At 44.2% G+C, this 16,642-nt stretch overlaps 1 protein-coding gene across 1 annotated transcript in view; it reads left to right on the top strand.

The window, feature by feature from the left end:
- Positions 1 to 16,642, top strand: part of ercc3 (excision repair cross-complementation group 3) — a 31,330-nt gene that overhangs the window by 811 nt on the left and 13,877 nt on the right. Inside the window, exons 2-11 of the mRNA XM_063051439.1 lie at positions 1,297 to 1,505; positions 2,346 to 2,582; positions 3,950 to 3,999; positions 5,340 to 5,481; positions 6,858 to 7,025; positions 9,234 to 9,438; positions 10,173 to 10,487; positions 13,374 to 13,558; positions 14,227 to 14,429; positions 15,734 to 15,830. Coding sequence (XP_062907509.1) covers positions 1,297 to 1,505; positions 2,346 to 2,582; positions 3,950 to 3,999; positions 5,340 to 5,481; positions 6,858 to 7,025; positions 9,234 to 9,438; positions 10,173 to 10,487; positions 13,374 to 13,558; positions 14,227 to 14,429; positions 15,734 to 15,830 — 1,811 coding nt within the window. The remainder of the gene's footprint in view (positions 1 to 1,296; positions 1,506 to 2,345; positions 2,583 to 3,949; positions 4,000 to 5,339; positions 5,482 to 6,857; positions 7,026 to 9,233; positions 9,439 to 10,172; positions 10,488 to 13,373; positions 13,559 to 14,226; positions 14,430 to 15,733; positions 15,831 to 16,642) is intronic.

The raw sequence follows: 16,642 nt of genomic DNA, 5'->3' as shown, positions 1-16,642 counted from the left end.
GAAAGGATGTGCTGGCATTGGAGAGGGTCTGGAGGAGATTTACCAGAACGATCCTGGAATGAAAGGGTTAACGTTAGTGGTGCGTTTGTTGGTCACTGGAAGAAGAATGTGGGGAATCTCATTGATACCTACTGAATGGCGTGGATATTGATAGGATATTGCCTGCAGGGGGGCAATCTAGGAACAGAGGGTGGTGAATCTGGAATTTATTGGCATAGATGGCTGTAAGGCCATGTCATTGAGTATATTGAAAGCAGAGATGGATAGATTCTTAATTAATCATGGCGTCAATGATTGTGGGGAGAATGCAGCAAGCAGGGTTGAAAAGGAAAGTAAATCAGCCATGATGGAATGACAGCAGATTTGATGGGCTGAATGGCCCAATTCTAGTCCTATATCTTATGGTCTTCTAACTGATACCAGTGTTTTATTTAATCCATTGATGCAGTGTTTCGACCCAAAACGTTAACAATTTCTATCTTCCCACTGATACTGCTCAGTCCTCTGAGTTCCTCCAGCAGATTGCTTGTTACTCTAGGTTCCTATTCCAGATTTATTTAGTTGAACATAGAACAGTACAGGCCCTTCAACTCATGATGTTATGCCGACCTCTTAACCTACACCAAGATCAATCTAACTCTTCCCTTACACATAACACTCCACTTTCTCTCATTCATGTGCCTATCTAAGAGTCTCTTAAATGCCCTTAATGTATCTGCCTCTACCATCACCCCTGGCAGGGTGTTCCACACACCCACCACACTGTGTAAAGAAATTTACCTTTAACATCTCTCCTATACTTTCCTCCAGTCACCTTAAAATTATGCCCCCTTGCATTAGCCATTTACCTCTCATCCTCCTTCACTCCAGAGAGAAAAACTCTAGCATACTCAACCTATCCTATTTAAATATCTCAGCTACGATCCAGGTCTCTGAATCTCTGATTGTATAACACAATCACTGAGCCACAGTTCTTAGTGAAGTTGGATGATCTGTGGGTTAAAGTGGGCTTCCTGTCAGTCACCTTATGTACAGGCACTCTTGTACCTAGCATCACTTATACGTATGCAAGCTTATAGCGATTGTGTTTTTTATAATTATTATTGTGTTATTTATTGTCTTTTTTGTGCTGCATCAGATCCAGAGTAACAATGATTTTGTTCTTCTTTACACCTGTGTACTGGAAATGACATTAAACAATCCTGATGAATCTTACTGAGTTAGCAGGGTAGGCATTTCGTGACAGTATGCACATGTTGTAAATCCATTACCGATTTTGTTCGATTATTTCCACAGACAAGAAGAAGTCGAAGAAGCGTCGTAATGACGATGAGGAGGAGGAGGACGAAGAGCTGGCTATGGGAGCAGACTCTGAGGAAGCAGTTCCCTCTGCTGCTGGCAAGCAAGTGGAACAGGCTATGGTTAAGGAGGATGAGTATGGAGCCAAGGACTACAGGACCCAGATGACGCTGAAGGATGATCACTCCTCTAGGCCTCTCTGGGTGGTAGGTCATGGCACAGGGTAAAGATTGACTGACTAATGTATCCAAGCTCAAGTGGTTATGGACTTAAGGGTAGCATGGTAATGTAACACCTTTTCACATCTTGAAGGTTGCTCTTTCTTTGTGAACTCCTGGTGGAGCAGTGTGTTTGAAGGGATTAACAATTAAAGATTAGTTGTATTTGTAACATGTAGATTAAAACATCAAAACAATGAAATGCTTCCCTAAGACATAGGAGCAGAATGAGGCCATTCAGCCCATCGAATCTGCTCCACCTTTCTGTCATGGCTGATTTATTATGCCTCTAACCCCATTTTCCTGCCTTCTCCCTGTAACCTATGATGCCCTGGCTAATGAAAAATCTATCAACCTTTGCTCTAAGTATACTCAATGACTTGGCCCTCACAGCCATCTTCCACAGATTTACCACCCTCTGGCTACATAAATTCCTTCTCATCTCTGTTCTAAAGGGATGTCCTTGTACCTTGAGGATGTGCCCTCTGCCTTCTGGGCCTAGACACCCTCACTATAAGAAACCTTGCCATGTCCAAGGATGTCTATCAAGTTACCTCTCATCCCTCTTTGCTCCAAAGGGAGAAGCCTGAGCTCGCTCAACCTTTCCTCATAAGACATACTCTAATGCAGGCAGCATCCATGTAAATCTCCTTTGTACCCTCTCTAACACTTCCACATCCCCTACTGGACTAAATGCCTGCTTAGCCGTATCATTCCCCATCCATTTCTATGTTGATTTACATATTTTGCTTACCTTACTGCTTTACTGAACATTTTCTGCTTTTTTAAACTTTGAACTTACTGAAATGTTTTATTTCATGTCTACAGGCTCCTGATGGACACATTTTCCTTGAAGCCTTCTCTCCGATATATAAGTACGCACAGGACTTCCTGGTGGCCATTGCTGAGCCTGTTTGCAGACCAACGCACACCCATGAGTACAAACTGACTGCCTACTCCCTGTACGCGGCCGTAAGTGTCGGGCTACAGACGACTGACATCATCGAGTATCTGCAGAAATTGAGCAAGACATCCATTCCCGATGGCATCTTGCAGTTCATTAAGGTAATGTTTTTCAAGACTTGTCCTTGTGGTGTAAGGGAACTTAAAGATTAAACAATTAACTTTGCTTGTCACACGTACATCGAAACATACAGGGAAATGTGTAATTTGCATCAACGGCTATCAGGGTCTGAGGATGTGCTGGCAGGTCGCCATGCTTCCAGAGCTAACATAGCATGCCCACAACTGACTAACCCTAGCCTTAACCATACATTTCTAGAATGTGGGAGGGCACCGGAGCACCCACGCGGTCACGGGGAGAACGTACAAATTGCTGAGGGACAGTGGTGGGAATTGAACCCCTGATCACTGGCATTGTAAAGCGTTTCGCTAATTTCTGTGCTACTGTGCCGCTCATAAAGTTGTGCATTCGATAAAGTAATTATGTTATTAAAAGGCAGAGCATTGAAATTGGCACTTCAACCCGTCAAGTCCGCGTCAACCATCAAGCACCCATTTTCACACCAATCCCACTCCTTCCTATTTTATTCTCCCCTCATCAGCTCTTCTTCCCCCTCCCCCCTGCATTGTTGCTGTACTCCCTTGTACCACCTCAATGCACTATATAATGATTTGATTTGTATTAACAGTGTGCAAGATAAGCTTTTCACTGTATCATGGTACATTTGACAATACAGACATTTAAGAGACTTTCAGATGGGCATATGGATGAAAGAAAAATAGAGGGTTCTGTGGGAGGGAGGAGTTTGATCTTAGGGCAGGTTAAAAGGTTGGCATAACATGGGAGCTGAAGGGCCTATACTGTGTAATCCTATTGTTATAAGACTATTGAATGGCCCTTAGTGCCATAAAATGTACTCTTAACCTCACAATCTACCTCATTATGATCTAGCACCATATTGTCTGCCCTTTCTCCGTAACTGTAACACTTTATTCTGCATTGTTCTACCTCAATGCACTGTGTAATGATTTGATCTGTGTAAGCAATATAGAAGACAAGCTTTTCACCATACCTCAGTGCATGTGATAACAATAAACCAATTCCACTTCCGGTTAACCCAGTTCTGCCACTCTCAATGGCCAATTAACTGACCAACCCACTTGCCTTGGGTAAAAACTCAAGTTTTCCACAAAGCCACACAAATAGAACAGAAATGTTCATTTTGTTTCAATATGTTCGTAGTCTTGCTAAACCATAGCGATTAATGTTATGCGGGAAGGTTCAGGAATGGAATGGTTGAGGGGATGTAGCTGTTCTTGAACCTGGTGGTGTGAAATTTCAAGCATCTGTGATGGTATGGCTTGGGTGGTGGGGATCTTTGAAGGATGTTGCCTTCTTGAATGGAAAATAATTAAATTATCTTCAACTTAAAGTGAAATGTGTTTAAATATCGTGTTTGTTTCTGCAGCTCTGCACTGTTAGTTATGGGAAGTTGAAGTTGGTCCTTAAGCATAACAGGTAGGGAAACTGATCTTTGTGTTCTCTTTGATTGTTTAGTCAATGTGACCTTAATTTTTGAAGAAATCAGAAGACACTCGGAGTTGGGATCTTGGGTCATTCCAAAGCACTTAACAAAGCAATTCAAGTTCCTCATAAATTTGCCCTCTCACCTTAAACCTTCTCATGCTTGATTGGCCAGTCCTTGGGGAAAAGGCTGACTCCATTCGCTGCATCTGTGCCCCTCATGATTTTATACACCTCTATAAGACATTACCCTTCTACATTCCAAGGAATAAAGTCCACCTTCTCAATTTCTCCCTACTCCTCTATCTCTGATGGCCCTGGTTGCGAGGGGTCCTTCAACCAGCAGGCGCCTGAACCAGTGTGAGTAACCTCAACTCTGAACTGATTTCACAGCCTATGGACTCACTTTCAAAGACTCTGTGATTCTTTGAATATGACCCTGTTACATTGTATTTGTCCTACTGTGCATGCCTATTAAGAAATGACTCTCAAAGTAGTATTTGGTGACATATACATAGTTTGATAATAAATTTACTTTGAACTTTGACTTAAATGAACTGCTGAGTTGGTGCGCTATGCAGCAGTGACATTCTGTGTTTTGACTGCTGTCCTGCAAGTACTTTGTGGAGAGCACTGCCAGGCGACGTCCCATTACTTGTCCTTTGTGGAAGAATTATTCCAAGCAAACACCTGCTCACCCCTATTAGAGTACTTCCCTTTTAGACTCCCAAGGAATAAAGTCCAAGGCTGCCCAGTGTCTTCCTGCTCCAACCTCTTATGTTCATGGTGACATAAGACCTAAGAGCAGTATTGGATCATTTGGCCCATTGAGTCTGCTCTGCCATTCCATCATGGCTAATTCATTATCTCTATCAACTTCATTCTCCTGCCTTGTCCCTGTAACCTTTGATGCCCTTACTAATCAAGAACATTTCAACCTGCACTTTAAATATACCCGGTGATTTGGCCTCCGCAACCGTCTGTGGCAATGAATTCCACAGCTCCACCATCCTCTGGCTATAGAAATTCCTCCTCATCTCTATTCTAAAGGGATATCCCTCTGTGCTCTCTTGGCATAGACTGTCTCACTATAGGAAACATCCTTTCCCCTCTATCTAGACTCTTCAGTATTCAATAGGATTCATTGAGAGTCCACCATTATTCCAAACTTCAGTAAGTACAGGCCCAGAGCCTTCAAATGCTCCTTGTGTGTTAATCCTTTCATCCTGGGATCTCTCCAAAACCATCACAAGCTTTCAGACTGAGGGGCAGCTGGTCTGTTGCTCTACACTGTGGTGATGTTCTGTGATTTGAGTGCACTCCCGTTCCTGCAGGTACTTTGTGGAGAGCACGCACCCTGATGTGATTCAGAAGCTGCTGCAAGACAAGGTCATAAAGCAGTGCCGTCTGCGGACTACTGAAGGGGATGACACCGAGCTCATCATGGGCACCATCTCCAGTAAATCTGCCATGTTGGTAAGTCAGTGTCCTTAGCTTGGAGATGGAAACACAGCCCAGTCCATCATGCAAACGAGCCTCTGAAGGAGCTTTAAATTCCTTGGCATTAGAATATCAAAGGATCTGTCTTGGGGTCAGTGCAAAAGTGCCATCACAAAGAAGGCACACCAGCACCCCTATTTTTTCAGATGTTTGCATAGATTTGCTTGTCACCTAAAACCTTGACAGACTTCTACAGATAAGCAGTTGTGAGTATTCTGACTGATTGCGTCTCAGACTAGTATGGAAGCACTAATGTCCAGGAACGGAAATGGCTACAGAAAGTGATGGATAAAGCTGAGTCCATCAGAGGCAAAGCCCTCTCCAACATGGTGCACATTTACAAGGGCCACTGCCACAAGAAAGCAGCATCCATCATCAAGGACCCCCCACAGTCCAGGCCAAGCTCTCGTCTCGCTACCATCAGGCTAGAGGTATAGAAACCGTAGGTCCCAGGCAACCAGCTTCAGGAACAGTCATTACTCCACAACTCGGGCTTCTGAACCAGTGTGGACATCTTCACTCACCACAGCTCTGGACTGATTCCACAACTCATGTTCTCAGTATTAATTTGTTTTTTGTACATTTGTTGTTTGTCTTTATTTTTCCTGTCATTACCTTGTACTACCTCAATGCACTGTGTAATGATTGGATCTGGATGAACAATATGCAAGACAAGCTTTTCACTGTATCTCGGTGCAGGTGACAATAATAAACCAACTCCAATTTCATATCCCACCGTTAACAGGCTCTTTCTTGAATGGACCTGTTGTACACTGAAGATGGGCTCTTGATCTCCCAGTCAATTCCCCTCCATAGATGCTGCCTGACCTGCTAAGTTCAAGTTTATTGTCATCTGACTGTGAATGCAAGCAAATGAAACAATCTTCCTTCGGACCACAGTGCACCCACAGAACACGTATCACCCACAGCATATAAAACAAACTATTACCACAAATAAGTCAATAGAATTCAAATATGTCTGTGGTGCACAGCACAAATAAACAGTATAGTGAACAGTAGACAGCTCGCTGTCCTAGTGATGAGATTTAAGCAGTGGCAGGGTATTCATTAGTCTCACAGTCTGAAGGAAGAGCTGGCAGGACTAGCCTTGAAGACTCTACCTCCTTCCTGCTGGTAGTGGGTCAAAGAGGTTGTGGGATTGGTGGTAGGGATCCTCAACAATGCTTCGGGTCCTTTGTCTACAGTGCTCCTGGTAAATATCACAAGTGGTAGGGGGAAGATTCTGGTGATCTTCTTGACTGTTTTCCTCCGGCAATTTGTGTGTATTGGTCACGATTCAGTGTTCTGGAGTTTATTCCATGGCTAGGTCACAAATGGTCGTCTTTCCACAGATGCCCAAATCCTCACAGAGTAATGGAGCGGCATCAACATCGCGGGGTGGGGAGCCTGCGCCCCTTAAGGCCGATGTCCCCACAGACCTGTTTGATTTCTACCAGCAGATGGACAAGGAGGAGGAAGAGGAGGAGGAGCTTCACACTGTCTCCTTCGAAGTCAAGCAGGTGACCATTTCCACTCATAAATCCAGCGGTTTGGGAGACACTTCGGAGCTCAGAGTGCTGAGGGTTTCACCACCATGTTTCACAATTACAGTTTGTGACTTAAAATTTAACTGAGAACTTTAGAAGCTGAGAGGTCTACAAACTTAGAATAGTACAGATCCTTTGATCCATGATGTAATCTACTCTATGATCAATCCAACGCTTTCCTCCCACATAGCCCTACATTTTTCTGTCATCCATGTGCCTATCTAAAAGTCTGTTAAATATCCCTATCATTTCTGGCGCTCCACTTGATCGATGCTTCTTGGCATTTTGTACACCTTTATCAAGTCACCTCTCATCTTCCTTCTCTCCAAAGAGAAAAGCCCTAGTTTGCTCAGCCTGTCCATATAAAACATGCTGTCTAATCCAGAGATTATGCAGTGCCTATCAAAAATATTCAACTTCTTGGATGTTTTCATGTTTTTTTGTTTTACAACATTGAATCACCACCTTTTGAGTGAGAATTCCCCCTTAAAACAGTTCAGTGGCTGAGATGGGAGAGACTGTGCATACAACAACAGTTGTATGAGAGGAGTGCAAAAATACAGCGATATAGGAGAAGTTATGAGAAGTGCGCGAAGGCACAGCGATATAGGGGATGCTATGGGAGGTGCGCAAAAACACAGTGATATAGGGGACTGTATGAGATGTGCATGAAAACATGGCGAGATCGGGGAAGCCATGAGAGATGCGCGAAAACACGGCGATATAGGGAAAGTATGAAAGGTGCACAAAAACACGGCGATACAGTGGAATGCATCAGAGGTGCAAGAAAACACCTTTCACCCATGATCTGTAGTTTTAGTCTCACCCAACCTCAGTGGAAAAAGCCTGTTTACACTCATCCTATCTATACCCCTCATAGTGTTTACGAAAATAGACAGATACTTTATTTAATAATATTTATATTGTAATTTATAGTTATTTCCTTTGGGATCAATAAAGGGGTCTCTTGGTGGCCTCCCTCACCAGTCCCTTTTGTGCACAGTCACTCAGTTTTTGAGGACAGCTTGCTCTATGCAGATATACAGTTGTGCCATATTCTTTCTATTTCTTGCTGATTGACTTAACTGTACTCCAAGGGACATTCAGTGACTTGGAACTTTTCTTGTATCCATCTCCTGATGTGCTTTTCAATAACCTTTTTTGCAGAGTTGCTTGGAGTGTTCTTTTGTTTGCATGGTGAAGTTTTTGCCAGGATACTGACTCACCAGCAGTTGGACCTTCCAGCTACCTGTGTATTTTTGCTACAATCAATTGAAACACTTTGATTACACACAGGTCTGCAAAATCAGATCTCCATTATGTGCCTTCTGAAACCAGTGATGATTTGGTGTGTCATATCAAGGAGGGGGTATGAATACTTATGCAATCAATTCTTTTGTATTTTATATTTGTAATTAATTTAGATTACTTTGTAGAGATCTGTTTTCCCTTTGACACGAAAGAGTCTTTTTCTGTGGATCAGTGTCAAAAAAGCCAAATTAAATCCACTGTGATTCAATGTTGTAAAACAATAAAACATGGAAACTTTTTATAGGCACTGTATGTCTATATGTCGTGAAATTTGTTGTTTTGTGGCAGCAGTACAGTACAAGACATAAGAATATCCTGATGAAGTCCAAAAAAGTCAGCTGTTTTTCCTTCGCTATAGATGCTGCCTAACCTGCTGAGTTTCTCCAGCATTTTGTGTGTGTTGCTCTGGATTTCCAGCATTTGCTGAATCTCTTACTGTCACAGAAACAGGCTATTTGGCCCATCTAGTGTGTGCCAAACTATTAATCTGCCTAGTCCCATTGACTTGCACCCAGACCATAGCCCTTCATGCCCCCCCATCCCTGTACTTATCCAAACTTCTCTTATATGTTGAAGAATTTCTCTTAAATATTCCACTACCAGTTCATTCCAAACTCTCACCACCTTTTGAGTGAGAATTCCCCCTCAAGTTCCCTTAAAACAGTTCACCTTTCACCCATGATCTGTAGTTTTAGTCTCACCCAACCTCAGTGGAAAAAGCCTGTTTACACTTATCCTATCTATACCCCTCATAGTGTTTACGAAAATAGACAGATACTTTATTGATCCCAAAGGAAATAACTATAAATTACAATATAAATATTATTAAAGAGGAACAGTGCGGTGGTGTTGATGGATTGCCTCCCGCAGGAAATGATCGAGGAGCTGCAGAAACGTTGCATTCAGATGGAGTACCCTTTGTTGGCGGAGTATGATTTCAGGAACGATACAGTCAACCCTGATGTTAACATTGACCTGAAACCCACTGCTGTGCTGCGGCCCTACCAGGAAAAGAGCCTCCGGAAGATGTTTGGGAATGGCCGGGCCAGGTCGGGAGTTATTGTCCTTCCCTGCGGTAGGTGTCTGCAGTTAGATGTGATGAGAATTCCATACTTTAATGCTCAATCTTATGTGCGTTACAAGACTGCAGTCAGGAGTCCACTGTAGAGCACTTATCTGGAATGCCCCACCCTCAGTTCCTCTGCCACAGTATTACTCTCCCACTATACCACCGTTCCCACAGTGTGAAACTCCCTCTTTACTGTCCCTCCACAGTGTAAACCTCCAGTGCTGACCTCCTCAGTACTGCCCTTTTTTTAAAAACATACAAATCTTTTTTTCAAATACAGAAGAAATACAAAAGTTAGGTATTACTAAACACTTAGTGATTTCAAATAAAAATAGTTATTACTATCTATAATACACTCAATTCCTGGGGGGGGGCACTGTTCACAGAAATACCCCACTGTACCCATAATGATCACGTGTTCCCTCTCCAAAGACACCCGGGCACAAATGTAGCCCTGGAAGAGGGGCAGATAGTCGGCTCCCACTGCCTGGACCCTCGAATGGCCATCTTGACCTGAGAGACCTGCACCCCCACCCCCCTTACTGGGTGCTCATAAAGCAAGTGGCCTTCCACAGTCAACCCGTCCAACCCTGGGGACTTGCTTTCTCTAAGCTGGTTGGGGGCATCCTCCCTCAACAGGGGAGAGGTCAGCTGCAGGACAGCCCAGGACATTTAGGAGGGTTAGATATGCACGTGGATAATGGAAGCTTTCTCCTTGTTGTTGGGTTTGGTTTCTCCAGGTGCTGGCAAGTCCTTGGTGGGTGTGACAGCTGCCTGCACTGTGCGGAAGCGATGTCTGGTGTTGTGTACGTCGGCCGTGTCTGTCGAGCAGTGGAAGTCGCAGTTCAAGATGTGGTCAACCATCGATGATAGCCAGATCTGCCGATTCACTTCGGACGCCAAAGATAAACCAATAGGCTGCTCTATCGCCATCAGCACCTACTCAATGCTGGGGCACACGACCAAGCGTTCATGGGAGGCCGAGAGGGTGATGGAATGGCTAAAGAGCCAGGAATGGGGGCTGATGCTGCTCGATGAGGTGCACACCATTCCTGGTAATGCTCACTGCTATGCCTGACAGACCAGCCCCTGCCAAAGGCAAGCTGATGATACTCAAATACTGAAAAGCCTAGATAGAGTGGACATGGAGAGATGTTTCCTGTAGTGGGGGAGAGGGCACAGCCTTGGAATAGAAGGACATTCCTTTAGAACAGAGATGAGAAATTTCCTTAGCCAGAGGGTGTTGAATCTATGGAACTGATTGCCAGAGATGGCTGTGGAGGCCAAGTCATTATGTATATTTAAAGCAGAGGTTGATAGGTTCTTGATTAGCATGGAGGTCAAAACTTACAGGGAGAAGGCTGGTGAATGGTGTTGAGAGGGGTAATAAATCAGCCATGGTAGAATGATGGAGCAGACTTGATGAGCTGAGTGGCCTAATTCTCCTATGTCTTGAAATCAAATGGCACTGAATCAGAATCAGGTTTATCAGCACTGATGTATCTCCTGAAATTTGTTGCATTGGAACCCACATCCATCACTTCCGCTGGCATCTTGTTCCACATTCGCACATTCACTCCTTAAATATTTCACCTTTCTCCCTTAAAACTATGACCTTCAGTTCTAGTTTCACCCAACCTCAGTGGAAAAAGCCTGCTTGCATGTACCCTATCCATACCCCTCATAATTTTTGTATACTTCTATCCAATCTCCTTCATTCTATGCTCCAGGCCATAAAGTCCTGATCTGTTCAACCTTTCCCTGTAGCTGAGGTCCTCAAGTTCTGGTAAATTTTCTCTGTACTGTTTTCACTCGTATTGATATCGTTCCTGTAAGTAGGTGACCAGAACTGCTGACAATATTCCACATTTTGCCTCACCAAAGCAAATTACAATGTATTAAAAAATCAGTAAGGCAAAAAGAGAGCAAAAATGGTTAACGTTCACAGGTTCATGGACTGTTGATAAATCTGATGGTGGAGGGGAAGAAGCTGTTCCCTTAAATGTTGTGTGCGTCTGCAGGCTCCTGTACCTCCTCCCTAATAATAGTATTTATGAGAAGAGGGCATGTCCTGGATGGTGTGGGGCCTTAATGATGGCATCATCGTTTGAAGATGACCTCAGTGATGAGAAGGCAGTGCCCATGACTGAGTTTACAATCCTCTACAGCTTTATCCAATCCTGTGCAATGGCATCTCCATATCAGGTGGTGATGCAACCATTCAGAATCCTCTCCATGGTACATCTGTAAAAATTTGCTAGAGTCTTTGGTCACTTACCAAATCACCTCAAACTCATGGTGAATTGCAGCCACTGGCATGCACTCTTGGTAACTGCATTAACATGTTGAGCCCATGATAGATGTTCAGAGATGTTGACATCCAGGAATTTGGAAGCTGCTCACCCTTTCCACTGCTGATTCCTTCAGGTGCGTATTCTCCCAACTTTCCCTTCCTGAAGTCCACAATAAGTTCTCTGGTCTTACTGACGTTGAGTGCAAGGTCGTTGTTGCGACACCACTCAACCAGCTGATCTGTCTCACTCCTGTACGCCTCCTGCTCACCATCTCAGATTTTGGGAACAGTTGTGTTATCACTGATGGCATATGACTCCACACAGTCATGGGCATTGTATGTCAATGTTAGACACTCAGTTGAGTAACAGAGAAAGACTTGATTGCCATGGGCATTACAGCTTGGGGCGATGGAGTTCAGAGTTCAGTCATCATGTCCTCTGTAAGGAGTTTGTAAGTCTTCCCCATGGAACTCGTGAGTTTTCTCTGGGTGCTCTGGTTTCCTTCCCCAGTCCAAAGACATACTGGTTACTAGGTTAATTGGTTATTGTAAACTGCACTGTGATTAGGCTAAGGTTACATAGGTGGGTTGCTGGCAGCACAGTCAAAGGGAGGAAGGGCCTATTCCCTGCTGTATCTCCAAATAAAGTAAAATAATGCATGACAGTGTAGAATTGGTATTGGTTTATTGCTGTCGCTTGTACGAAGCTACAGTGAAATACTTTGCATTTATACTCTTCATACAGATCAGATCATTACACAGTCCATTGGGGGGTATAAGAAGGTAAAACAGTAATAATGCAGAATAGTGTTACAGTTATCGAGAAAGTGCTGTGCAGGCAAAAGTAAGGTAGTTGATGAGGTCTAGAGTCTATCTTATGTATAAGGGACCTTTCAATAGTAGGGAGAAAGTATTCCTGAACTTGGTGGCGGGTGCTTTCAAGCGGAGACTCTCATCACTTAAGAATTGTCTCCATAAGCATTTGATTGAGTCACTGTGAATCAGGTTTGCAGGTACAGCTGAGTGTTTGGTAGTGCTGTATTACTAGATGCCTGTAAGTTGATCTGTATCTAAGCAGGAAGTACCTGATGTTGTTTGGTCAGACAGTGTAGGGCGGGAAGGTAGTGTAGCGGCTAGCATAACACTGTTACAGTGCCAGCAACCTGTGTCCAATTCCTGCCACTATCTGTAAGGAGTTTGTATGTTCTCCCTGTGACTGCATGGGTTTCCTCTGGGTGCTCGGGTTTCCTCCCATATTTCAAAGATGTACAGGTTAGTTTGTTTAGTTTGTTAATTGATCACGTGGGTGTAAATGGGCCGAGTGGTCTTATCGGCCTGAAAGGACCTGTTGCTGTTCTGTGTCTTCTGTTTGAATCGGCAAGACACAGTTGCCTGTGGACCCGGTGTTGGTAAAGGGGATTAATACAGATGCAGGCTTAATAGTGCCTGTGAAGATTTGCTCTGCATCTAACCAGGAAGCTTCTGATGGTGTTTGGTCACATTGTAGAGGCAACTGTATTCTGTACCTAAAATATGGTGTCACCAACACAATGCTCCTTGTTGACTCTGTGTGGTCCGATTCTTTAGCATTGTGAAACGTGTACTTGGTTGTGTCAGCGGCAGTGACCCAGTCCTGTGTTCTGTCCAGCGAAGATGTTCCGCCGTGTCCTCACCATTGTCCAGGCACATTGCAAGCTGGGGCTGACAGCCACCCTGGTCCGGGAAGATGACAAGATTGTGGACCTCAACTTCCTCATTGGGCCCAAGCTATTTGAGGCGAATTGGATGGAGCTTCAGAATAGTGGATACATCGCCAAGGTGCAGTGTGCCGAGGTGAGTCTTACACGGGGGATATCTGCACAGCCTTCCATTTCTGTTCCATCCACGTCCCTGTCTAAGGGTCTCTTGAATGTCCCTAATGTATCTGCCTCTCCCAGCTCCATCCTTGGCAGTGCATTGCACACACCCACCACCCTCTATGTTATACTTTCCTCTCATCACCTTAAAATAATGCCCTCTCATATTTGCTGTTTACACACTGAGTAAAAGTCTCTGGCTATCCACTCTCTCTATGCCTGTTATACACCTCTGTCACGCCACCTCTCATCCTCCTTAGTTTCAAAGAAGAAGCTCCAACTTGCTCAACCGATCCTCTTAAGACATGGTTTCTCATCCAGGCAGCATCCTGGCAGATCTCCTCTGCACTCTCACTAAAGCTTCCACATCTTTCCAATTTTAAGATTTTAAATAATATTTAAGAATGACGTGATCAAAACTGAACACTATACTCTTGAGTGTGGTCTCACCAGGGTTTTCTGAGCTGCAACATTGTGCTGTGGCTCTTAAGCTCAATCCCTGGCTAATGCCTTGGTAAGGTTCTCTCCCAGCACCAGTAAACGCCACATTTGCTTACTCTCTATGACATGCTGCTTGCCTTCAATGCATCTTGCTTCCAGGGAAAGATGCTCAAATGCCTTGGTAATCCCTGGTTTGTCATGCAGGTCTGGTGCCCGATGTCGCCAGAATTTTACCGAGAGTACGTTGCCATCAAGACGAAAAAGCGGATGCTGCTGTATGTGATGAATCCCAACAAGTTCAGAGCTTGTCAGTTCCTGATTCGCTTCCACGAGCGGAGGAACGATAAGATCATCGTGTTTGCTGACAATGTGTTCGCACTGAAGGAGTACGCGATCAGGCTCAACAAGTAAGGCACAGAGATTCTCCAGATGCCAGAAATCCAGAGTAATACACACAAAATGCTGGGGGAGCTCAGCAGGTCAAGCAGCGTCTATGGAGGGGAATAAAACGTCAGTGTTTCAGACTGGAAAGGAAGGGGGCAGATCCAAAATAAGGTGGAGAGAGGAGGAGGAGGACTAGCTAGCAAGGTGTGACCGGGGAGGGGCAAAGAGGTGAAAAGGTGGGTGGTGATAGGTGGAATAGGGAAAAGGACTAAGGAAGAAGGAATCTGAAAGGAAAGTGGAGCATGGGTGAAAGGGAAGGAGGAAGGGAACCAGAGGGAAGTGATGGGCAGATGAGAAAAAGAGAAGGTGTGAGGGAGGAACCAGAATGGGGAATAATAAATGAGAGAAGGGGGAGGGGGAGACATTACCAAAATTAGAGAAATTGATGTCCATGCCATCAGGTTAGAGATGGAATATGAGGTGTTGCTCCTCCAACCTGAGCGTGGCCTCATTGTGGCAGTAGAAGTGGCCATGAACCAACATATGGGAATGGGAAGTAGAATTAAAATGGGTGCCCACCACAACAGCCCAGATGGAGTGAAGGTGTTCAATGAAGCGGTTCCCCCAATCTATGTTGGGTCTCACTGATATTGCAGAGGTTGTACTGGTAGTAGATGACCCTGACAGACTTGCAGGAAAAGTACTGTGTAACAAGTAGGGCGTTTGCTGTCCCTTGTACACACCGGGGCTTTAGTGAAGCTGAGATTGATGACAGTGGGGTTGGTTACAGTAGGTGTTCAGATTTGACCGGTGCTTTTGGTGATGGTGAGGGCAGGGCGAGGTGCTGGGAAGGAAGGAAACTGTCTGAATGTATGAATATATACAGCAGCTCATAGAAAAATACACAGTTCAGACCCTTTGGCTCACAATGTTGTGCTGACTTTTTTACCTAGGGGTAGATGTATTATGTTCATAAATTTTCAGATGGGCACGAGAATGATAGAAAAATGGAATACTATGTAGGAGGGAAGGGTTAGATTGATCTTAGAGTAGGTTATAAGGTCACCGTAACATTGTGGATTAAGGGCCTTTACTGTGCTGTAATGTTGTATGTTGAGAAATACTACAAATGTTGGTTTACTTCAGCAACAAACAAAGTACTGAAGGAACTCAGTAAGTCAGGTGGCATCTGTGGAAATTCCTCCAGTATTTTGTGTGTGTTACCTTTTGAATTGGGCTGTTGTGTATAGTGGCTGGACTCCAGGATTATTGGGGTTAGGTTGAGTTTTTATGTAATACCGTTCATTGAGGGTTTCCTTCATTTCAGGCCATATATTTATGGTCCCACGTCCCAGGGAGAGAGGATGCAGATTCTCCAAAACTTTACTCACAACCCTAAGATCAACACCATTTTCATCTCCAAGGTAAATGGAAATTGCCTTATTACTGTCGCATGTACTAAAAAGCTTTTGTTTGCATGCCATCCAGACAATCCATACATAAGAAAGCAGGCCATTGTCTATAACTCATGAGGAGATTTGGTCTGTCAGCAAAGACACTAGCAAATTTCTGTAGATTTCGGTGCAGAACATTCTAACTGGTTGCATCACTGTCTGGTATGGAGGCACCAATGCACAGGATTGGAAAAAACTGTGGAGTGCTCACAGGCACTAGCCTCCCCTCACATCTTCAAATAGTGATGCCTCAGGAAGGCAGCATCTATCATGAAAGACCCTCATCACCTAGCGTATGTCCTCTCCTCGTTGCTGCCATCAGGGAGGAGCTGCAGGAGCCTGAAGGTCCACACTCAGCATTTTAGGACCAACTTCTTCCCCTCCGCCATCAGATTTGGGAATGTTCCGTGAACACTACTTTGCTATTTGTGTTCTATTTGGACTAATTTTTACTGGAAAAGCAATAACAGAGTGCAGAATAATGTGTTACAGTTACAGAGAAAGTGCAGTGCAGGTGTCAAATATGGTATAAGGGCTACAGCAAGGTAGTTTGGGAGATTAAGAGTTCTTCCACTCTACCTGCAGTCCGGATGAACAGAAGGATCTTGAGGTCCACAGCTATTAATCTCTCAAAGTTGCAATCCAAGTTGATAAGGGTGGTTAAGAAAGCATATGGTGTGTGGTCTTTGCTAATCGACGGATTGAGTTTAAGAGGAGCTGGTAGTATTTCAGTATTGATAGGGGTATACAAAATTAAGAATGTGTGGGGTAGGTGTGTGCAG

Source organism: Mobula hypostoma, chromosome 6 (assembly GCF_963921235.1).
Source record: "Mobula hypostoma chromosome 6, sMobHyp1.1, whole genome shotgun sequence".
Taxonomy (NCBI): domain Eukaryota; kingdom Metazoa; phylum Chordata; class Chondrichthyes; order Myliobatiformes; family Myliobatidae; genus Mobula; species Mobula hypostoma.
This window is presented reverse-complemented; position numbering and strand designations above follow the sequence as displayed.